The sequence below is a fragment of the Balaenoptera borealis genome, assembly GCF_965194805.1.
Source record: "Balaenoptera borealis genome assembly, chromosome: 5".
NCBI classification, from domain to species: Eukaryota; Metazoa; Chordata; class Mammalia; order Artiodactyla; family Balaenopteridae; genus Balaenoptera; species Balaenoptera borealis.
In genome coordinates, this window is record NC_138862.1 from 31,368,359 (window position 1) to 31,386,118 (window position 17,760).

The 17,760-nt window shown below is 35.2% G+C and overlaps 1 protein-coding gene across 12 annotated transcripts in view; it reads left to right on the forward strand.

Annotated features, from left to right (window-relative positions):
- The window catches only part of ROBO2 (roundabout guidance receptor 2), a 1,241,430-nt gene that overhangs the window by 1,071,853 nt on the left and 151,817 nt on the right, over positions 1-17,760 (forward strand). For all 12 annotated transcript variants that reach the window (XM_082392595.1, XM_082392596.1, XM_082392600.1 and 9 more), the window contains exons 3-4: positions 6,107-6,264; positions 8,999-9,119. In XM_082392595.1, the coding sequence (XP_082248721.1) occupies positions 6,107-6,264; positions 8,999-9,119 (279 nt within the window). The remainder of the gene's footprint in view (positions 1-6,106; positions 6,265-8,998; positions 9,120-17,760) is intronic.

Genomic DNA, 17,760 nt, shown 5'->3' on the forward strand with positions numbered 1-17,760 from the left:
TCCTAACCCACTGTAATATTTACTATGATATTCTATAATTTGTGCTAGCAGTTTCATTGGTTGCACATAAATATGTTGTTCCTTTGAGTGATTGATTTCTCACCTTTTTGAACTGCCTGGCTTTTAGTTTAGAGATACACGAGCTTGTAGGTAGGCAAGTCAAGTGCACTGTCTCTTAAATCCTACCAACTTAAATTGTTCTTCAGAAATGACATTTTGAAATCAAATGAAAACACTGTAGTGTATTTTATACAATAAGAAAAAGACTGCAACACACCCGTCGAAGAGGAGTTCATCAATTCAATCAACCTGTCAAGTATACTTGGTGAACTCGTCTGATGCCCTTCAAGATGGCAGCCCTTTGGTGGGTTACCTAGACCCGTGTAAGTGTAAACGAAAAAACTTTTCAGATGAGTGAATCTGAAGCTGACATTGAAGGAACAGTATGTGTTTGAAGAAAGAAATAGGAAAAAGTAAGGGAACAAAGAGGTATCTGGGGAAGATTTTCAAGCAGAAAGACCATATATGCTAATGTGCACCGATAATTAGATGTTCCTCTGTGTGTCTATGGCAAGAGGGTTGCAGAAATGTATGTGATGAGCGTGGAAATATAAACACAGAGACCTGATTCTATACAACATTTAATATCACATTAAGAAGAGAATTTTTTCTTAAGAGCCATTTAAAAAGTTGTGCAAAAGGAATTGATGTGATCATATGTGCACTTTAGCAAACTCATAATAGCCACAATAGAGAGATTAAAAGAGAAATCAGAGAAAAAGTTTAAATAGGATACCTGGAAGTAATTAAGGAAGAGATAAGGACATCCTGAACTAGGGCAGTGGGGACAAAATAAACAGATACATGTGATATTACAAATCATTGTAGCATAATGACTGTGCATAGGGTCTAGAGTCAGACCTACAGGGTTCAGACTCTGTACTTGTCCACCACAATAGGTCATTCCAGATGACCTGTGACATATCCATGATGCCAGGTTTTGCACATAGTGTGTACTCATTAAATATTAGCTATTATTGTAGGGCAGTTACTTTTAAAATAGGGAGATCAAAGTGTTACTGTGTGTGCTGCTGATTCAAAAAAGCAAGTTTAAAAAAAAATTCTTGTTATTTCATATATTATGCATAACTAAAGGCTTCTGACGGTCCTTTTAAGTATCAAGATTTACTCAAATTTTGTATTCTTAAAGTAAAATATGCACTGGATGGGCATCTCTTGGAACTAGTCGTCAGTCTTCTACTGCGAAGTCTCTTGCTGCACAGCTCTGACAGCTCAGGTGCACATGCAGAGAGAAATCCTGCTGGCATGGAAGCCTTGTGATCAGCGTTGCTTTGAGTTGCCAGAGGTTTCAACTGCTGCTAACCATGCCTTTAATTACATATCTCTTTTTAAATTACCTTTCCCATGATCAGTTTAATTTGTTGTGGATGGTCTTCTTTATCTGATGGTGTGTATGAATACTTTCATCCATAATTTTTTAGGCTCTACATTTTTAATAACTGCTTGGAAGCATGTGTAGGTTGTAAGTCAGAAATGTATCTTTCAGAAGTCTGCTAATTATGCAGTCTCATTTCATTATTATTGCTAATTTATTTTAAAATGATGAAATGTCAGAGTCATGATTTGCTTTGTCTCTGTTGACTGAGGCAAAAAAGAATTTTGAGAACTATTGAATTAGGACAGAAGGGAGAGGACTTGGTGAGCTAAAGAATATGGGATAGTAAGAAGCAGGAGTCCAGGAGGTCAGCTCTAAAGGGATACCTAGATGTGAAGCTGTTTCAGGGCACTGTATAAGTTACCTATTGCTGTATCACAAATTACCACAAAACTTAGCAGCTTAAAACAACACACATTTATTTTCTTACTGTTGGTGGGTCAGGAACCCAGACATGAGTTAACTTAGTCTTCTGCTAAGGATCTCTCGCAACGCTGCAATGCAGATGTTGGTCAGGGCCGTGGTCTCATGTAAAGGCTCAACTGCAGAAGTTTCTGTTCCCAAATTTAAGTAGTTGCTGGCAGGATTTGAGCCCTCAAAGGATGTGGACTGAAGCCTCAGTTCCTTGCTTACCGTTGGCTGAAAGCTGCCTTCAGGTCATTGCCAAATGGGCCTCTACATCGAGCAATGTGGCATCTTGCATGATCAGAGGAAGCATATGAGGAGAGAGGGAGAGAGAGAGACAGAAGGACAGACAGAACCAAAAAGATGCAACTTACAACCTTTTGTAACCTAATTTTTGAAATGACATTCCATCACTTCATTAAAGGCATGTCACCAGGTCCAGCCCACAGTTAAGGGGAGGGGATGAGACAAAGAAATAAATACCAAGAGGGAGAGGTTATTGCAGAACATTAGAGAACAAGCCTACCCACAGGCACCGTCATGTCATTTCTGTTTTATACAGTATTCCTTAACCATTTTATAAGACACTGCCAGGTACATTGTAGTATTCAGTGTCTTCTTGTAGAATTGAATTAATTTGTTACAAATCTTTATGTCATGAATATGAACTCTATCATATCAAACACAGTAGTAATTCAGAATTTATTGATCTTCCAGAATAACTTTCTAAGTCACTGTGCATGTCAATGTAAAAAGAATTCAAGTCTAACCCAGGTTATGACTAGCTTAGTGAAGTCTCATTTGTGTTTTCAGCTCATACAGAGAAATGAATATTTGGGTTCTAGCCAACTAGATTTCTATTTTTCCCCCATGGAAATTTGAACCCTTGTATTCTAAACTTAGATCTGCAAGCAAGTACTATATCAAAAGTGTACCTATTATATCTTTTTCTCTTTAAAGTACAACTTACCTCTACCCTGCCCCCAGCTTTTGTCTTTTTAACCAGATTCTTTTCAGTTCATCATGTTTATCTCTCTTCACCCTATTTAAAGACTTGTTTGGAGCTTTAGGTAAACACATATTGCTGCATGTTCTTGTTTTGGCTTACTTGTCAAGCCACATTGAAAATATGGCTCCCAGTTCTTTCTAGAATAGGAGCTTAATGAGAAAAAAAATATAGACTCAATTTGGACTTGCTTTGCTTTTTTACATTCACAGGACTGTTTTAGTTCCCGTTATCTAACATACATAAATCCTTTACTGTAGAGAACACCTTCTATTTTTTATCACTTGCCATAAAGCAGAGGGCAAAATCCAAGACAGAAATGAATAATTAGCAAAAAATTGGAAACAATAAATATTTCATTTTATTTTGTTTATATTTGTGAATGGGTATACAAACCTCAGAAACACAGAAGCAGGTATCAGAACATTTATACAATTTGAGACGAGTAAAAATGACTTTCTATTTCCTAAGAGAGATTCTATATTTGTTTGCTGTGCTAGACCCTGCTGAAAGGGTGGTTTTTCTCTTGCATGTTTTATTTGTGTGTGTGAGAGAGAGAGAGAGAAGAAACACATTTTATTACCCCCAAAGATGTAGGGTAAAAGAAATGGTATCACTAAGCAAAAATGAATTACTCTATAAACCCCAAAGAGCATTTTACAAGTTGAAGAGGGTACAGTACCAATTATACTATTATCTCACTCTACTCTCTGGGTGAATAGTCAGAAAGCCTAAAATTACAGTTGATGTTAGATTTCTTGGCTTCATTTGCAAATGGGAGTCATTTTCTTTTTTTGTCAACGCCATAAACACACGTTATATTGTTTAAGAGCAGCAGCCCCTACTTTGTTATGATATTTTTCTCCTTTTTATCCCCCATATCAAAGGACCTTTTTTTTTTTTTCCCTTAATTTGGCTTGTTGCAGATTGATGTAATACCGTGTTTCTGAATCATTTGCAGTGGTCTTAAGATCTGTTTGAGCAGAGGCTTTTTGGCTTACTTGTCAGGAGACCAGTTCTGGAGAAGGTTCTCCAACTGGCCAGATGTGTCATTTTGGACTAGATTGAGAGCCTGCCAAAACACCATTTGCTGCCAGTACCAGATATTGTAGGGGTGCTCACCACCCTGTTACCATGGTTTTGCGGGTCTTAACATTGCATAAATAGGCAGCTGTTCTGTATTCAGAATATAAATGAGTCACCAGCTTGCTCTACCTTGAGGATTTACCTGCAATAGGGAACCACAGTGTTAACCCCTTCTTACCCTCCTGTCTGAACATCACATTTAAATGCACACTTCTCTCAGCCCATTCAGAAGCAAACCCCTATGCGTATAAATCACATCCTTCTTGCCGGTTAGACAAGAGAACGGAAAAATGTGCAGTTCATTGTGCTAAAATGGAACACATTTCCTCAGCAGCTAAAGCAGTAAATTAATCAGCTTATAAACTAAGAGTGAGCAATTTGTGCTGAATTCTTTCTTACTGCTTCTTCAATAGGAGACAAGGTTCTCTAATCTCATAAAAGGTCATGACTTCATTAAGATGGAAAACCATGTTGCAAGAGACAAGAAAAGAAAAGCCTTAAAAGTCACTCAGTTGTCTCTCTGGACCTGTTTTCAGGACAGGGGATTTTTATTTATTTGGAGAATGACAATTAACCTGGAGACTTGGCCCAACAAAGAAGCAGAGTGCTGAAGTGGGTCTCATTACAGGACATCAAAGGCAGTTGGTTTGACCTAATCCACATTTGCAGCAGATGATTTACATAACAAGCTAGCACAAGCTGCCCAATTTTGATTTCAAATAGCTGACCAATTTCAAATAGCTTGACCAATTTATATATAGAAAATGTATGTGTGTGTTCATATGTATATATGTTTGTAGGTGTGTGTATATATATGTACACATGTGTAACACACATACATATACATATACACGCATATATTTGTGTTGGGGGGGGTTATTTTTTTACCCCAAGGTACATTGGGAAAAAACCTTGTCTGTGTTAGAATATCAAAGAATAGGAAAAGTAAAGGCAGTTACAAAAAGCATAGGCAATTGTGTTATATGGTAGATTAGCTGGTCTCAACTACATTTTTTATTGAAGTATTGTTGACTTTTACAATATTATGTTAGTTTCAGGTGTACAGTAGTGATTAAATATTTTCACAGATTACACACCATACAAAGTTATTATAAAATATTGACTATATTCCCTGTGCTGTACATTACTTCTTTGTAACTTATTTATTTTATAACTGGTAGTTTGTATACTTTAATCTCCTTCACCTGTTTTCTCAACTGCTTTTTCTAATGTTTACCCTAAAATAGATATAGTCCTTATTTGCTAAATAAAACCAGCATTCTACAGTCTGATAGGACTGAGTCATTTCTCCAGGCTTTTCATTTTGCCAAGGGAAGAAAAGTACACAGATAGATAGGTGACATTTGGAGAGCCAGGCATGCCAGATTTTCGGAGGTTACAACGGAGGTCCAACCTGCTGTTCTCCTAATGAAAGGAGGGGAAATTCAGACTGGCAAAACCGCTATAAGGGATATCTCTGCTCCGAATGTCACGCTGCCCAGATGTCGCTCGGCAGGTGGAGATGCAGACAGAATGAAAATGTAGCCCTGTGTATGTGGGTGCTAGTGCATTGCAAGGGTGAACAATGAGTCTATCTTCAGAAGTGTAATGAAAACAGTGTGGATCTTGTCCATATTCATGTCACGAGAAAGGGCTTTCTCAAGGAGTTCTCACCCCACTTCCCCTCCCAGACTGACAGGCATATGTGCTCCCAGACCACGTGCACATGACTTGTTTCGGGGCTTTAAGTATAACAAGTATAACAACTTATTTTAATGCATGTATACACATGTATGTATGCGTATATGCTTTTTAAATAGCAAATGGGATCATACTACATAAACAGTTTTGTACCTTGAGTTTGTATTAAATGTCAAAACTATATCATGAATGTGTCTCATTTTCTTTAGGCTTATCTCATTTTAAACTCAGATTTTATAGCAAAGGTTCATAATCATAGAGTTAATCATTTCCCTGTTGATGAGAGCTTAGATTGGCTGTAAAATATTTTAAGATGGGCGTGGTTCTGTTCTCAGTAAATACCAGCAAATTTTATTAGAACAAAGTAAGTTAAGACTTGAAGTTACCTTTTGCAAGAGAAAGCTAAAGTTACTGTCATTGAGTTTTCTTTTACTACAATTGTTTTTCTTCAGTGTTACGAGATGACTTCCGGCAAAATCCCACAGATGTTGTAGTGGCAGCCGGAGAGCCTGCAATCCTGGAGTGCCAACCTCCCCGGGGACACCCAGAACCCACCATCTACTGGAAAAAAGATAAAATTCGAATTGACGACAAGGAAGAAAGAATAAGTGTGAGTTAAACTAAAATGGACCCCTAGAGAGACTGAATATCAAGCCTTAAAATGGATGCATTTTATTATTTTATTTACATTATTTATAATATTTTATTTATATTATTTATTATTTCTTGTTAATAAAGTTGTAGAACTGTATTTGAGTGCTAATTACTATTTACACAGTATTGAAAGGACTGAAAAAAGATAACCAAAAATAAAAACTTTGGAATGAGGCTTCAAAGAGTCAAATATTATATAAATCAAGTGTGTATGATATATTAATAACTGGACCAATCTGAATATGTAAATATATCTTTGCAGTAGAATACTGATGTCGAAGCTCTTTTTTAAGATCTCCAAATGCATCTATTGATCATGCAATACATAAGTGTCAAAGTGTAAATGATGGCCATAAACTGTATTAACTAGAACATTTCTTTTCATACTACTTTCAAAATTATAAGAGGAAATAATTTGAGGTGATGAATATTTCAAGCTCTTTCAGCTTTTCCAATGTAATATTTATAACTAAAATATTATATGAGAACTCATTTCAAAGTTTAAGAGATAGAAATTAAAATCAATGTAAAAATAACTGCCTGGTTTTATAGTTTAACCCTTGTAGAAAAATAGTCTGTTTTCAAGGGAAATGGATGATCAGGTTAATCAGTCAATTAATATTCAACATGGAACGCCCAGAAAATGGTAAAAAGGTAGAGAAATGGCATATAGTTATTTTATTTTTTCAGAGGATCCATTCAACATGGGTATGTGAAGTTTGTGAGAGCAGTCCACTGAAATAGTAGATAATGCCTCAACCTTCTGACATGGTTCTTAGTATAATTTTTATACTCAGTACAATAACTGAGATTTAATATATTTTATTTATAATAATGTCTCAACGAAACAAATGTGCCATTTCTATCAAAAAGTCCATGTTTCCTGGGTGTCTATTCTCTTTAAAAATATCTTATAAATGAGGTTTTATTCTTATGTGTACATTGTGATTACATCATAACACAGAACGAGAGAGGCCATGCAAAAGATCACAACATATTCCATATGATTCTGGCTTGAACTGTTGACACTGTGAGGATATACAGTGAAAGATAATTTGGTTCCCAGTGGTCTGTGCTCGGGTACCAAACCTATGAAAATGTGCTCCTGTTCAAGATTTTCTTTTTCATGTTTGTAATCATTTAGCTTTTGCTTTGTAACAAATCACCTCAAAATACCGTGATTTATAATAACCATTGCATTTACAGTATGATTCTGTGGGTAAGCTGACAGTTCTTTGCTCTGGGCTAGCTTGGTTGATCTTTGCTAGGCTTTCTCATGCTTCTGTGGCTTGTTTAAACGTGTGCTGGCAGCTGGGGTGATCTAGGATAACTTTACTCACATGTCTGGCCATTGACTGTCTCTCAGCTGGCCATCTTGGTCCCTCTCCTCACGGCCTCTCATTTTCCAGCAGGCTAGCTCGGGCTGGTTCTCATACTGGTCTCAGGGTTCCAACTGCAGCAAGAGAAGGCAAGTCCCTATATGCGAGTGCCTTTCTTCTGGTGAAATGTTGCTTTAGTTCCACTGATCAAATCAAATCAAATCATATTGTCACACTCAGCTTCGAGGGAAGGAGAAATGGCCTCTGTGGTTTAAACCTATCATTTATTATGCTCTACTGCATACAGTTGAGAATAGGTTGACTATGTTTTCTTCCTAAGTAAAAAAAAATGTTGAAAAGCCCTTTCTATGACATGGCTAGTTTTAGAGCCTGAATAAGTCTGATGAAAACGTACCTACTTGAGGTTTGTCTGCCTGTGAAATTAAAATTAAAGGAGGAAACCAGCATATTCTTATCTCATATCTCTTTAAGAACACTCAGTCATTGTAAAGTTAAGATTGTTGAACTAGATAAATAATAAAAAAATTTTTAAATTGGAAAAAGAAGCTATAAGTTGTTGATTCACTTACCGAAAACCTTATTCTGCTTTAATGTACCCTTTAACTAACAGACATTTTAACATTATTACATTTGTTTATTCAAACAAAAATGCTTCTCATTTAAGAAACATTTAGGGACCACATATTAGAAGCCAGTGATTTGTACCAAGTCATACTCATCATTCAAAAAAAAATTATTTGTTTTTATTCAACCTGACCTCCTCTTCAAAAATTATCTCATAAATACAGTTAAGATGAGGCAAAGATAATTTTAATACTAACAATTGAAATGTAAACTCCATGAAAGCAGAGATTTTTACTATTTGGTTGACTGTTGAATCTCAAAGGCCTAGAACACTACCCAGCCCATAGAGGTACTCAGCAAATACTCACTGAATTCTTCTGAGTCAATTAGATTTCATTATATTATCCAAAGCAGATATCTAGTACTTTGTTCTGATGACAAATGTCAATAGAAATTCATTCAACAGAATCTCAGAGTGAAGACCAACCACTGTGGTTTAATGGGGGCAGTCACAAGATTCAAAATAGGACCAGGCAATAGAGAGGAAGACTGCCTTAAAGAAGCATTCTCTAGAAACGGAATATGGAGGCTTAGATTGAGGGTGAATTTAAGAGAAGAAAGTACACATGCAGATGCCAAAATAGTGGGAGAGTTTTGCGTCTTAGACACTCAGCTATTTCTTTTAGAGAAAAAAATATGTGCTTAAATATTTAAAATTATTTATTAGTGACCTTTCTTTCTCTGTTTCTTTTCCTTTCCATTTTCTTTTTTTTTCAATTTTAACAGATCCGTGGTGGAAAACTAATGATCTCCAATACCAGGAAAAGTGATGCAGGGATGTATACCTGTGTTGGCACCAATATGGTGGGAGAAAGAGACAGTGATCCAGCAGAGCTGACTGTCTTTGGTAAAACTCTCTTTTAAATTATAAATTGCTATTTACTATCTACTTTTCCTTTTCCTTTAAATATTTTTGCTAATACCAAACACCAGGCCATACAGGGACAGTTACTTCTGACTTGTGGTGAACTCAATAGACTAGAATTGTCTTGTTTTCTGGTTCTGTCTTTCAGATGAAATCTTTGATGTGAAGAAAATTAAACTTTTGAAACATTAATTTACCTACTTTATTCATATATATTTATAGGATTTTGCCTTTCATCAGGAGGTAAAAAACTGTTCTTTCTCAAAATCTATTTGAGAGATTATATACATTTAAAATTTATCACTCATTCCATTGTGATGCATTTATCAAGTATTTATTTTGTGCATGACACAGGGTAAGGTTTTTAAAAATTAGAGAGTGCAGTGTATAGCCATTTCACTTGTTTTCTAATTTAAAAAATTTCAGATTGAGCTATTTGCAGTTTTACCTCATGATAAAAAGACTAGCTTGCTAGTTATACACACGCAATCAAAATTAGAAAAAAATTGATCAACTATTTTGCTATAATATTCATGTTTCTTCAACTTTAAGAGCCAAAGGACTCTTTAGCTGGAGTAATTCAGTTAGTTAATGAAAACGTGGTAAGATCTATATCACAGAAATAGTGGAGAAAGCATTAGGAAGGAGAAAATTGGAGGTAGTAAAGATGGCCAATTAAACAAAAGTAAGGAAAATGCTACAGGGCAGCTGTGGAAAATTGAAAGAGAAATACAATGGCAGAAAATTGGGGAAAATGGGGATCCTAAAGATGCTGGAAAATGAAACATTCCTTTAGAAGACACTGAAGTCCCATTGAAGTCCCATTCAAGTATCTGTATGGAAATATATATGTATACACACAAACGCACTCACAAACACATACACATATGTATATACACACACATATATAGATTAGTGTGTATATCAATCCTCTCTATATATATTTGAATAAAAGAGTCACTATTGCAGATATTATGATTTCTTTTTTAAATGCAAGCGATAATTGTGAATTTCAAATTACTTTTTTGTGTGTGCCAGTAAAATAATCTTCTGAATCTGTGCATGGTATGATAAGATCCTATGTCATTACTCCAGAACACACTGAGGTAGCATCAGAATCTGGCATACATCCCTAAAGAAACTTCTTTTGCAGTTTGGGATGTGCCACCCGTGGTATAATGGGATCCCGTGCTGCGATGCAAAAAAGAGCCATATTATGGTTTCCATTACAGTTAGAGTATCAGGTGTGCTTTATGAATATGTACTAGAGTGCAGGCCTCTCTTTTCAATTGCTCTGAGTATCAGGTAATCTCTGGTAATACTCCTTGTGGATACTAAGCGGCTTGAAGTCCCAAATGACAAAACCAGGATCCCATAATTCATTAAAGGAATTGAACAGTAAAAATAAAACTGTTCAAAGTATGCATGTAAATTTCTGTCCTACAGAGAGCTCAGACAATATCAGTTTGCCCTTACATTTCATGCAGTTATCTATCTATAGGAGTCTCAAAATGTGCTTCACTCCGTAATGAATAAAATACAGTTTTGCCTGCTAAGATATGAAATTAGCGGTCACTGAACATTAGCATTGAAAACCCACAAGTACAGCTATTCTATTTAAAGAAACACTCATCTCTATTCTTCTGTAGCTACCACCAGCTTTGGAACAGAAAAATGTTTCATTACAGCAGCATATATTGCCTTCAGAAGAAAATTGAAAGGGTTTAGTGTTATTACCCAAGCAATTAGACTTACCAAATGTGACTTGTGTTATGAAATATTCACCCTACTTTCTCTAAAAACATGATGAGAACTACAGGATATCCCTAAATATGTCAGGAGTTACAGGGGGGACTTCTAAATTATTTTGAAAGTAGCTATAAACCAAAAAGATTGAATTTGTCTACAGGCAGTTCTTCTGGAACAATTGATTTAGGAAGCTGAGAAACGTTTATCTCATGGTGTAAACTAGTCAGAACTGACCTAAGTACAATATTAAGTTGAGGGAAAAACTAAAATTCCATAATTGATAATAAAACAACATCCAAACCTAGAAATAAAACATAAAAAGCGTAGTGATGGTCTAAATCAAGATTGTGACAAGTATCGCATGGGTAAGACCCCCTCCTGTACCTTGATTCCCCAGTGCTTAGAGAAAATAAAATAACTAGTGTGCTATGTATAATGAGGCCTTCTTTAGCTTATTTTGATGTTCTATATCCAGAAAATGTTTTCTAGTAAACCTATCTGTATTTCATCGTTGTTAGATATTCTATCTCTGGTGGGAGGTTTATAAATGTAAAACTGGTTAGTGACAGTTTACCTCTCCTCTCTCAATTCTGTTTTCATGTAGCAACAATTCTGCCTTTAAAACTCTGGCTGCTATGACCAACTCTGTACTCTTCCAGCTTTTAAATGGAAGTTTTTAAATGTCCTTTGCAACTCCATCTTTAAGATATATAATACAGAAAAAGTAACTGATGATATTTAATTGTTCAAAAATATAATTCGCTTATAATGGCAAGGAAACCAATGAAAAGGATAAAGGGTCTTTACCAATACAATAGCCATCTGCAAGTATTTTGACTCTTTAATAAGTGGGATTGGACTTAGAAGTTTTTTAGTTTGAAAATTGCAAATTATGCTTTAAAAATCTGCGCTTTAGAAAAAGTCTTAAATCAGTGTGACTTAATTTTCAAAATGTTACTCTGCCATACTCTATGAATCATTTATGCTGTTTGTTCTTCTTTAATATTTGCTGACCATAAAGTAACATCCTAGTTAAGTGGCAGTACCAAATCTAAAAATTAGAAGTAGGCATCATAGTGTAGAAGGACACTAAAATCTATGGCACAGTCTAGATGTCTTCATAAAGAATACTTCATAGCAATTTACATATGTTAATTAAATTCTAGAGATCCTGAAGACAGAGAAACTAGAGTTGAAGTCCATAATTAAATTTCCAGTTATGGGTAGGTTTGGGATATCTGTTATCTAGAATTTAACTATCATTAAAAAGCAACTAAAAATAAGAATTTTTTCCTAATGATTTTTAAATGTTTATAAAAGTAATACATGAAAAAAGATTTTCTATGTTACATTTCTAATAGACATTAGAAGTATTGCAAAACTTATGATGAAATACAGAAAGAGCTTGCAACCTCCCCTCCTCCCAACACACATACACACACACACATTTCTTATCTTTGAACATTCCTATAAGCCTGTTTTATCTTTTTCTTCTGGGATTTATTTCCATATTTCTATGTGCTCATTCTGCAGTTTTATACATTTTAACTTCTTATTTTGGAAGATGATGATTTGGTCCACTTATACTCCCTTCCCCAACTTCTCACCTGTACTTTTCCCTCTTTTTGTCTTTTCCCTTCTTTGTCTTTTCAGTATATTAACTTTAGAAACATTGAATATATTAATATTTAGAATTTAAGTTATTATAGCCTTGTAAATATTGACTGTGAGCTAAGTGTTATGCAGTACTTTTCTGGCACTATATTTGGTCTTCTTCAAATTAATAATAAATCCATTTTTCCTTTTACTTATGTTTATCTATGCCTGTCATGAATTCTTCTTGAAATCTTCAACAGAAGGTTTAAAATTCTCTAAATTCTATTTAGCTATTAAGTCTACTCTTGCTACAGCCATCCTGGAGGCGTCAGACTTCTGCCCAGTCCAACCGGGCTGGATTCTATTTAGTTCTACCCCAGAAACTTCATTCTGATATTCATCTTCCCTTTCCTCTGATGCTGGATTCCCTGTTTCCTATATCCTGTATTTTTTTTTCTTGTTTAACTCCTATATTCAGAACAGTGTTTCTCTCCTGATTTCTCCTTGACTAGAGCCTAGAGCACATTCCAGACCAAACTATCTTTATTCAATCCAAAACTTAATGGATACTTCGGCTGGTTATAGAATTCAAGTTTAAAAAAATATTTTTGCTCGAAATATTAAGGTCGCCACTTCAATATCATTTTGCTTCCATCGTTACTGTTGAGGAGTCTACTGTACTTTTGATCCCTATGCAATCATTTTCCTTTTTTTTTTCTCTTTCCAAACTTTACTTAGTACCTTCTCTTTATCCCATGGTTCTGAGATGTTTCAATACCATGCCTCATTTTGGCACTTTTTTCTTTTACTGGTTGGACACTTACTGAGCAATCTCAATCTAAAAACACTCTATTCAAACAAGTCAATGAAATATACTGTCCATTTTTTCTATTCCATTTCTCTGTCAAGCATAAATTCATTAATGAGATGTTAAATCTCCTAGATCTTTCTTTTCTTGAAATATTCCTTATTTATAGCATCTTGTTCTTATTTCATGGATGTTTTAACTTATCTTGCATCTCAGGATTTTAACAATATTCTTTTTTTTTAAATAAAATTTTCTCATGATGCATTCCTCCTTTTCTTCTAAGTTCCTTTCCCTGACCTCTCGCCTGCATTGTTCTGTCTTTTACACAGGAGGCTTTCTTCAAATGACTATTTTCTTCGGGATGAGGATAGAGGTTGGGTCTGGTTATATTGATATTCAGTTATTGAGTGAGAGATAATAGTTGATGGCCTGAGTGTAGTTGAGATACTGTGAGACAAAGCTATGAGGGAAGAAATCTCAGAACCAAACCTTAGGAAATATCTGTGTGTTACTGATAACTTGTGGTCTTCATTTAAGAATTTAAAACAGAAGGTGTTATTAAAATCAAGGTGATTGTTAAGAGCAATTTAGTTCTTTTAAATAATATTAACTTGCAAACTTTAAAACAGCAAAATATTTCTCATTTGTTCACTTATTTAATAAATATCTTTTGAACACCTACTATGTGCCAGGCTCTCAGTGTTTAAATAGAGTAGGGAAATGAATAGACAGGTCCCCTGCTTTCAGTATGACTCTCATATCATATCAGCAATAACATGAAACTTTGCCTCTAAAGCATGGTGAGAAAGGTATTTTTTCCCTCTGAGAATATTTACCTATGTTTGCTTTTGCTTCACAGGATGGTTTCTCTCAGACAAAGAAAATTCTTGGCAAGAAGAGAAATTAGTGCAGCAAGGATTTATTTATTACAGTCAGGCAGACTGATCATTATCATGCAGTCTATATTGGAAGGGCACAGTTAATTCACATTCAATGGCTATCATAACACCCTGCCCCTCACACATACCCATTTAAAAAAGGAGACATACTAGGACTAGCCATCTCACTTTCCAGTTTAATAGACACTACTGGGTGGCAGATCCTTCTGGGTCAACTGAAGTTAAGATAAGATTTACAAGCAGTGGTTAGGTCTCATGTGCTTTTACTGCATAGCTTTGGTCTTAGAGGACTTAAAGGACTCTACCTATATAATTATTGCCATAATGCTACTTTTATAATGTCAAGCAAAGTTTATTTTTAAATTGTTAAGGTTGTCCTAGTGATAGCTGTCACAGCACAGCCTTTGCCAATTTTACAGCCATAGTCAATGACTGAATACAGTTGAAAGAAATTTGTTCTCTGGACACTTAATTTCCTTCATTGTAGCATGTAAGTAAGAAAGTTAAGAGATATTATGCAACCACATTTCAGATTTATGGTTTTGGGATTAAACTGAATATTTTGCTTTCTGAGTATTATTGACGTAACCACAAGGAGACTCGGCATTTGATTTTATTACAGTTGCATACAAAGCTGGATTTTCCACAATGCCAATTTGGAACTAAATTAACCTGGCTACTTGAGACCTGTACTTTACATAGTACCACGCTGCCAAAGAACACTGCTATCTCAAGAGAGATTAACCTTATAAGCAAACTATGCAGGTGATTCAAATCCAGTTAATCTCACAATAAAAAAATGTTAATTGCATTGACAAAGACATTGCCTCTGATCATGCTGTGGCTATATAATTAAGGATCAGGCCATTCAGAGGGACTCTAATCTCATTGATAAACTTTCAGCAAATAGCCCTTGAGATTTCTACCCGTGTTTCAATGTGTAATCAGCCATAAGGTAACAACATAGAAAAATCAGTGACCTTATTTTGACACGCCTTAAAATTTGGTTTGCTTGTTAGTCAGTAGTTCAAGATGTTTCATGTATATTTATTGTAGTTGTCCAGAGCTTCATGGAGTACAAACTTCACGGGGCATTAATGGGTATTGAATGTGGTCAATTATCGACTTGCTGGATGCTTCTCTTGTCATCTTACTTTCTAATCCTTCTAACTACATTATTTGCAGATGATTTTGACACAAAACAATAAACCCCAAGATAATTCCTTGTAATTTTTGTAATTTGCGTCTGAAAGGGGTGTGGTTTTGTGTTTGGCTATGGTAACAGTAGCCCCTGCAAAGGCAAAGCATTTAAAAATACATTTCTGCCTGTATAACTTATTTAGTCTTTAATACTCATATTTTTGATTCTCAGATTTTCTGGAGATAAAGTCTAGTTAAGTAAACTGAAAATAATTCCTACCAAAAAAAGTCTTTCCATTTAAATAAATGTTAAGCAAACCTACAGTTTTTAACATACTGTTTTTTTGTAGGCTGTTAAAATTACAAAGTAGAAGATGAACTTAATATAATTAGCAGAAAACAACTGAAATAATGAATAACACAACTTAGAGATAATTGCTGCAACAGGTGCTATGGAAATTCTCAGAACAATTTTTTAAAAGTTGTGACCAAATTCCAATGAATTGGTAAATTTCAATGTTACTTTGTTGGAAGGCACAACCTCAGGTACATTCAGGTATAAAACCCTTTCTGATGTGCCATGTATATGCAAATGACTTTCTTCTGGGTTATTCTTTGCATTGTCCATTTTTTTTTATCAATTGAATTGCATTTGCCACCATAAACCAATGTTAGGCTTTCAAAAATTCTATACCACATAGTCTCCTGTGGTTATCTAGTTTCTAGGCAACTAAACTCTGCTTGAGGGCAGAATAGAATAGACAAAGTTCATTGCAAAGTTCTCCACCCCTACTGAGTTCATCAGAACAGCAGCAGGGAACCCCATAACTTTCTTCCTTCTTGAAATTGTAAATCAGGTGCTTCCACGTGTCTCCATACAAAACAGTGGGACTTAGAACAGGTATGATAACCAAAAAAATCGTCAAGGACCCTAATGGTGTCCTCTGAACGAAGAGACAATTTTAGTTTTGTGGCAACTCTTTCAAAGTTTGCTCTTTGAATTAATTATACTCATATGTTGCAATTTTGTGACTGGTGGCATGTTAAAGGAAACATACAATAACTTTGCCTGAAAATATTAATGTGTATTTTAGTGGAACTAATCTATATACTCTTAAGCAATATACTTTGTAGTCAGCATCATGCCATGAAAATTTTCCATGTTAGAGAGATAGATACATAGATAGCATTTACATCCCAAGGTATGATTTTGCCACAATTTATCCTAAAATCCCCGATTTTCCAATACTGCCAGCATTGCTGCAATGATCCTATGTTGTTCTTATCTTTTGTCGCAGTTATCAATGATCGAAGTTACTGTTCTGTATTATTTGTATTGTGGAGTGTCTGCAAGTAATGACTATTTTGGTTCTTCTCCAATACTCACACTTCCGTTTTTTTTCTTACTGATTATTAATGTCAGCATGTCCATTTTGTTCCTGATTGTATTAGGCATGACTTTAGTATATTACTTTTAAAGAATAATTTTTGCATTTAGTTTCTGATAAAATATCTTCATTATACTTAAGAAGTTTCTTGTGATTCCTTCTTTATTTAGAATTTTTTTAATCCAATGGATTCTCTATGTCTATAGATGTAATCATATTTATTTTCTCCTCTCTATAATATAAGTAACCTCCTTTACCATATTAATTAAGAATGCACTTGACTTCAAGTAACAGAATGCTAACAATGGCTTAAGTGTAAGGGGCCCATTTTTTTCATATCTACCATATCTGCAATGAAAGGATCGACACAGTCACACATCATGTCCATACCTTACCTGCCACTTTGTTCCAGTTTGCCGGATGGAACTTTGAGAATCTTTCTAGACTTTCCTTCCACATCTGAGTGATCACCCAGTTCTGGTATCTCTTCATTCTGTTCCCTCTTCCATATCCCTAGAACCACTCTGTCAGTTCTAAGCTGAAATAATTTCTTACAATAACTGTTTGACCTAATTCACTGCTTCATATTCTCTTCTAATTCATTTTTCACAGATCTGCCAACACGATCGTTTTCATATGCTTATTAAAAATGGTGCTTCCTTAGTTAAAATCTTTCAACATCTCTCTATCACCTTTAGGGTAGAGCTCACATTCTTTGACAGGGTATAGAAGACCCATCATTGTCTCACCATTTACCAACTAACTAGTTTCATCTCTCACCACTTTTCTGATGAAACCAAGCTGCTGGCTCTTCACCAGCTACCAAGCTCGAAACCTGGCATAGGAGAAGCTGCATTAACACGTGCTGAATGAATGAGTGGATGAGGGAAAGACTTCTCTTAGCTTACTCATCCATATGCCAAGTTTTAGGACAATTCCCCCTTTAAAATCGGAGGGAGCAGGAGGGATAGCCTGACAGATGATTTCTCATTCATTAGTGATATCAGCAGTGGCTTGGATCTCTTTTAATATTGGGTTACAGC